The sequence below is a fragment of the Monodelphis domestica genome, chromosome 8 (assembly GCF_027887165.1).
Source record: "Monodelphis domestica isolate mMonDom1 chromosome 8, mMonDom1.pri, whole genome shotgun sequence".
Taxonomy (NCBI): domain Eukaryota; kingdom Metazoa; phylum Chordata; class Mammalia; order Didelphimorphia; family Didelphidae; genus Monodelphis; species Monodelphis domestica.
The window spans coordinates 31,936,604-31,942,981 of NC_077234.1; the positions used below are offsets into that span (position 1 = coordinate 31,936,604).

The 6,378-nt window shown below is 44.5% G+C and overlaps 1 protein-coding gene across 6 annotated transcripts in view; it reads right to left on the reverse strand.

Annotated features, from left to right (window-relative positions):
• The window catches only part of LRRC34 (leucine rich repeat containing 34), a 50,911-nt gene extending 44,536 nt beyond the window's left edge, over positions 1–6,375 (reverse strand). For all 6 annotated transcript variants that reach the window (XM_056807393.1, XM_056807392.1, XM_056807395.1 and 3 more), the window contains exons 1-5: positions 5,996–6,375; positions 1,718–1,844; positions 1,082–1,203; positions 932–996; positions 128–211 (exon numbers count right to left, since the gene is read on the reverse strand). In XM_056807393.1, coding sequence (XP_056663371.1) covers positions 128–211; positions 932–996; positions 1,082–1,203; positions 1,718–1,844; positions 5,996–6,164 — 567 coding nt within the window. In that variant the 5' untranslated portion in view covers positions 6,165–6,375. The remainder of the gene's footprint in view (positions 1–127; positions 212–931; positions 997–1,081; positions 1,204–1,717; positions 1,845–5,995) is intronic.
• Between the last annotated feature and the right edge of the window lie 3 nt (positions 6,376–6,378).

Below are 6,378 nucleotides of genomic sequence, written 5' to 3' on the forward strand. Positions count from 1 at the left end.
AGTGTCTAAGGCTCAAAGAACTAAAATAATCTCTGCAATTCCCTGCGATACATATACAAAAATACAAATTTGCTCACAGTCAAAAAAGAGATAGCTGTCTTTGCTTTGTTCAGAGGCAGATACTTACATGGAGAGCTCTGGCTATTATTTCTCCTCCTTCAGTCTTAATGTCATTAAACATAAGATTTAGGTAGACGACTGTTGGGTTTTCCTGTAGTAAGGAGGGAAAAAGAGCTGTCACTTCTGTGTTTCTGGAGTTCGCCAGGATAAATCTTTTATTTGTATAAATTAAAATTTTTATTTTTTCCAGATTACATGTTGATACAATTTTCATGGTCCCTCTGACCTCCTCCCATCCCTCCCTCCATCCCCGAGACAGCATGGAATATGATTATAGTTTGTACATGTGTTATTCAATACATATTTCCATGTGATGAAAGAAGACACATCACATGAGAAGAATTCGTGGAAGAAATAAAGTGAAAAATGGCATGTTTCAATTTGTGGGATGCATCTTTTTATAGGGAGGTTCATTTATTTTATTTTGGAAGGAGTTTTCCCCAATAAAGTCTTGCCCAATTGAATTCCATGAAAAACACCTGTTTAAACCCAATACACTAAACATAATCCCAGCTACTATTTGAAAGAGGAAGACTGCACTTGTAGTGTGAATGGGGAGTTTGCCATTTGTGGGATGTTTTGTTGTTACCATGACAAACTCGTAGTGGATAATTCTAATATTCTCACTGCAACCGCTGTTCTCTGAGTCCAGATACACTCAAAAAGTATCAAAATGTAATCTGAGATTGTAGATCTGGTCCTAAAGGACAAGACTCATGGGATTCTGGAGAGACGGTGTAATCTCTTAAGGCTAAGTCGTAGGTATCCCCATAAAGAAAACTAGTATTTTAGGAGTAAAAATAATGCAAACCTCAATTAGCTGTGCGGCATAAATCGATCCAGTATCAGTTATCAGGTTATATCTAACATCCAAACCTAAGGGACACAAATTAATAGATGGCTGACTACCTTGCTAATATTAAATTCTGAAGGCACTAAGACATTAAGTTAAAACTAATACCTGTAACAGTTCTATGTATTTTTACGACATAGCTAATAATTTCAAAATCGTCATCGGTGAGTCTCTGCATGGGTATTACACGATTATTGCCAGCTAGTTTTATTATGATTCCATTTTGAAATCTGAGTGATAGAGAATATTTTAAAACACAAAAAAGAAGCTCAGTGAAGAAAGCAAAATAGTTTTTATTCACGCACAAAGACAAGTGTAAAGAGTCTCATCAAGGGTAGCATTTGGGGGCAAGTGTCTAGAACAAGGCCCTACTCTTGCAAGGTCAAATAAGACTCAAAAGAGGAGCAGTGATATCAAACATCTGTAGGGTACACCTCGGTTTTCAGAACGCTATGACATACATTTTCTCATTTGTCCTTTATGAGGCAAAGTGCTAGTAATCTTCAGATGGAGAAACTGAATTAAAACACTTAAAGGTCTTACTCAAGGTCAGAAACACAATGATGAGTTTAGGGTCTAGACCCCAAGTTCTAGGCTTTCTAAGCCAATGTACCTTGCCTCCAAAATTTAAACTTCATTAATATATACCCAAAATATGTGTATACTTTCCGATGGATTTTTAAATGGCTGTAGATGGGGATGATTTTCGGAGAACACAGACACAATGTGGTATTATTTTCTTACCCTACTTTAGTTCTATTTTCTTTTTCTAGTTGCTGGAGCGCTTCATATATAAATGGATTGGGCGGCCGGTCGCAACCACTACAAAACTCCAGATAATCTGCTGGGAGAACGCTGAGAGCTGCCACAACTACAAAGAAACAAATGTAATTACAATTCCTTGCACAAGGGCCATTTTGGAAACGAGTTACGTGAACAATTGTAGCTTGTCAGTCTGATGCTACAGGATCTTAAGCCATCCTATAAGGGGAGCCATCCATCCTATCTGTCTAGTAGCTGTATGGAGGACATAATGACCGACACATCTCCCTGTGGATGTGTGCACTGATTCAGAAGCTACCTTCCTTCAAATGTGAGATGAGATGAAGCCAGGGCTTCTTCAATCACAATCCACTCGCAGGATTATACACACTTGGGTAAGAAAAGAAATTACATCTTTACTTCGACATAATGTTTCCATTAGGATTTGATGTATTGAAAGCATTCTTCTGAGCAGGGGTCTACTGTAGGCTTCACTAAGCTGCTAAAAAGGTCCATGGTGCTTAGAGATCAGTGTTGGTATCTCAGTTCAGGGTGCCTGGGCCGTTATTGTAAGGGAGTCCAAGGCTTTATAACCTCCATAATTACCAAAGCAGCAGATGATTTAATGAGCACATTAGAGGTTATCTCTGCATTATCCATAAACAAAAGCTTGGTAGGCACATTATTACTAACTTGACTGACTCTTAGGAAGAGCGTGCTGGGGAAGACTGAGGGGATCTCTTCTGCAGACTTTACTCCTGAGAAGCCACTTGGGCTCCTTTCTTTTTGGCAATAGCCACTAATTCTGACTTTCTAGGATGTGGACAAGCCCAAATGTTGGAATATAAACTCCTTGAGGGAAGAGACTTTTTTTCTTTAGCCCCAGTGCCTGGGGCATAGTAAATGCTAAATAAATTTTTGATTGATTCCATAGTGGAGAAGTACAAGGGGGGGGGGGAAGGCCCTAGCTTTGGGGGTCCATTAGGCCCTGGGTTCTTAACTTTTGTGTCATGCACCCCTTGGGGCAGTTAGTCTATTGATGTCCATGGACCCCTTTTCAGAACAATTTGGGGGAAAGATGATGTGGGAGAAAAAAAAATTCTATCCCAAACTTGGAGGTAATACCTTAATTTCTGCTGGCTTGGCTCCCCTTCTCTTCATACACTTATGACATAAAAGACAATCATGAATAGTGAGTTTTATCAGAGCAAGCAGTAAATCACTAAGGGGGAAGCCAAGCTAATTCCTAAGGGTAAAGGAAACCCTGCAATCGGGGAGTGAGATGAAATCTTAGCTCAGCCAGGGAGAAAACCATCTCACTCAGACTAGTTCTGCTCTTACTAGCCTTTGGGAGGAGGTTCAGGTGGTGAAAATCAGGTCCATATTGGGGTGCTGTTTCTTCCCCACAATGTCTAAGGCTCTGAGGGCCTCCCATCCATCATCCACAGTTTTTACCTTCTCCTCTTCATATCTGTGTCTGCCTGTCTCTCCCTCTTTTCATATTTCTCCCAGTTTCCTCCAGTCAGTCAAGCAAGGAATGCACCCTATGCACAGTGCCACAGGGTTATCCTTCAGGGGACCCCCAAAACCACTTGAGGTTGGGATATATATACATGTGGCTTTCGATAAAATGTGAGCTCCTGGGGAGCAAGGATTATTTTCTCATTATCTGTAATCTCAGGACTTGGCACAAAAACTGGCATGTGCAGTAGGTGCTTAATGAATGCACTGACTGATCGACTCCCTATCAACTTGGAGTGAGTGGAGTTTTCATCCCAACTTTCTGAGCCCATGATAAATTGTTAAACATCAAGTAACTATTGAATGATCCTGATTCTTACTGCCATGAGAGACACAAACAAAAACCCATACTCTTGTTAAATGGGTCCCACCATTGGAAGGAGGATGTCATCCATTGAGGCCAGATAGACATGGGGTTTTCTCCATGTAGGGAGATTCTCTAGCAGCCCTAGTTGAGGATAACATGGTGCTGACCCCTCAAAGTCCCTAGGAGTACTCAAGCCTCATCAGTGACATCCATAGCTTCTCCAAAGTTTGACCTGACCAAATTCATAGGGAAACCAAATGGATCAAGGAAGCCCTTTGGGCAGATGAAGATAGCCGGAAGTTTGATGGAGAGTCCACCAAGGCAGGACACAAATCTTAGACAGGTCCTGAGGACCTGAGAAGAAAAGCAAGTTAGAAAGCAGAAACTGACTCCAAGGGACTCCCTGACATAAAAACAAATCTCTTTTTAAAACCACTTATCTTTCATGTTTTAAGAAAAATAATGGAAGGCCCAATGGCAAAGACTAGGAAATAGGTCAGGGGCTGGATTTGTGATTTCAGAGAGTAAGGAACTTCCCTCTTCTAGTTATCACCTTCCCTATAGCCTCTCTAGACTCTTAGATCAGTCTCAGAGCAGTCCTAGTGACACTGAATAAAAGAGTGTTTAGAAAATCACATATTAACGTTATCTGTGTTTTATTATATTTGAGTTAACTCAATATTTCTCAATAGTTCAATATTTCTCAGTCACATTTTAATTTGCCAAAGAGAGAAGGTGGGAGGGTTTGACACTGAGATTAATGGCAGAGCCCAGGGTTAGGATGGGTAAGGCAGAACTCAAACCCAGGTCTTTTTGGCTATCTTTTTTTATTACCATACCCAGCATTTTCACTCAGATAATTAAGTGCATATTTAGGACAGGGTCTGGCACACATAAATGTTTGATGACTGATACGGAATATAAGGAAGGCCAGTCTCAGTTTTTTTCTATAGCCCAAGTTGTCTCCAAAATGTTCTCCCTATTTAAAAGCTCTGCCTCCTTTTCAATAATATAACATCAAATGAAATAACTTTAATATATATATATATTTTAAAAACACATATTAAGTGTAAGGTATTGCTGGTGCTGGGGACACCAAAACTAAAACAGACCTGGATTAGTAATGAAGAATTGTAGAGAAGTGAAGCTAAGGACACCATCGGAGAGAGTTGGGAAAGGAAAATGATTGGGGCAGGTTATGAAGAGAGCTCTAGGGGAAGGTGCCCAGTGGATAGACCCCCTCGCCCTTGAGAGAATATAGGGGAGGCCTGGAATAAGAGCTGCCCTGGATGAAGTGAGGCTTGTGAGAAGTCACAGGTCAATTACAGATTGCCCCTAAGGAACTGACAGTCCAAAGGGGGAGACAACACCAGGCAAAGCTCAAAGGGATGGGAGTCCCTGAAGCTCCCTGGTGCTGAATGGGTCTAAGGGGCAGGTAAGTACCATCTGGGGGTGAAGGGGCACTTTCGCAAGCTTTCCCACTCCGATTTAGAGTCTGGGTGTAGGCCAGGGACTGAGGTACAGCTGTACTAGGCTGACTATGCCTAGAGAAGGAGAACCCACAGATAAAATTAAGACTTTTTAAGTATCACTGCAGACCAGGGCTTCAGTGTCTACAAAACTGCCATCAGGGCTGAAGTAATGTCAGCCAACCTTATTATTCTCATCCCTCCAGCCTCATATTGGATATGGAGAATCAGGGGTTCAAATCCTGCCTCTGCCACTTATTGGCTGTGAGATCTTGGGCAAGTCTTCTTTTTTGGGGGAAGGGCAAATTACTGTTATCCTTTATAGGACTCAGTTTCCTCACTTGTAAGATGAGGGGCTTGGGTCAGGCGTCTTCTAAGGGTCCTTCCAGCTTGAAATTTATGATCCTATGGGACTGGAGAGGTCAAGAGACTGGCCTCCGGTCACACACCTATTAAGAAAGGATTCCAATTGTGGTCTTTGAGGCTCAGTTCAGAGTGTCTCCTTTGGGGTCCCCCTGACCACTGAGGGCACTTGTGGCGTGCCAGGCACTGATCAAGTGGGCAGGCTCAGAGGTTGACATCCCAGAACAGCCCGGGCATCGTCCTGGCTCTAGGTCAGGAAGGGAGCCCAGAAGGGTTCAGGGGCTTGTCTAGGGGTCGGTCCCACGGTACTAAGGAGGCATCAGAGGCACGATCGGAACCCAGATGGCCCCTTCTCCTCCCCCTGGTCCCTCGGACACAGCTGTGCCCATCAGGCATTCACTGAGCACCTCTGAGGTGCCAGAGATCATGCCCAGCTGGGGAGGGGGGGCAGAGAGATATGGGGACTCGGCCCTCCAGAACCTGCCCACTCGTGTGGAACGGAGGTAGAGTCAGCCCGGGTGTCGGGGAGAGCTTCTTCAGTCCCCGGTGGTCCTCCTGGGCCGCGGGAAAGGAGAGGGGCTGGCTCCGTACGCTACCTACTCGCTGCTGGCAAGGCGGGCAAAAGAGAGGAGGCGGCGGCGTTCTCGAAGGACGTGGCGGTGGTGGAGGCGACGGAGGCGGCGACCGAGGGGCCGACGGAGGGGCCGTAGGTCTCCCACTCTCCCCCGGTGCGGCTCAGCCCCTCGCCCACCTGACGAGAATTAGACATGGCTATTCCAGCAGTTGCTCCGCCCTGCCTCTCTGGGGGCGTGTGGTTTCCCCTGCTTCCAATCCTGTCCTAGCCGATCGGGGAGTAGCGAGGCTATCACAGGCCTCAGAAAAAAGAGGATGACGAGCGGTAGTCGTCTTGGCAACCCGACGCTGCCGGTCCTCTCTCCTCCCCCGCCCCACCCCTATAGAGGGGCGGAGCCACGTGCATCTAT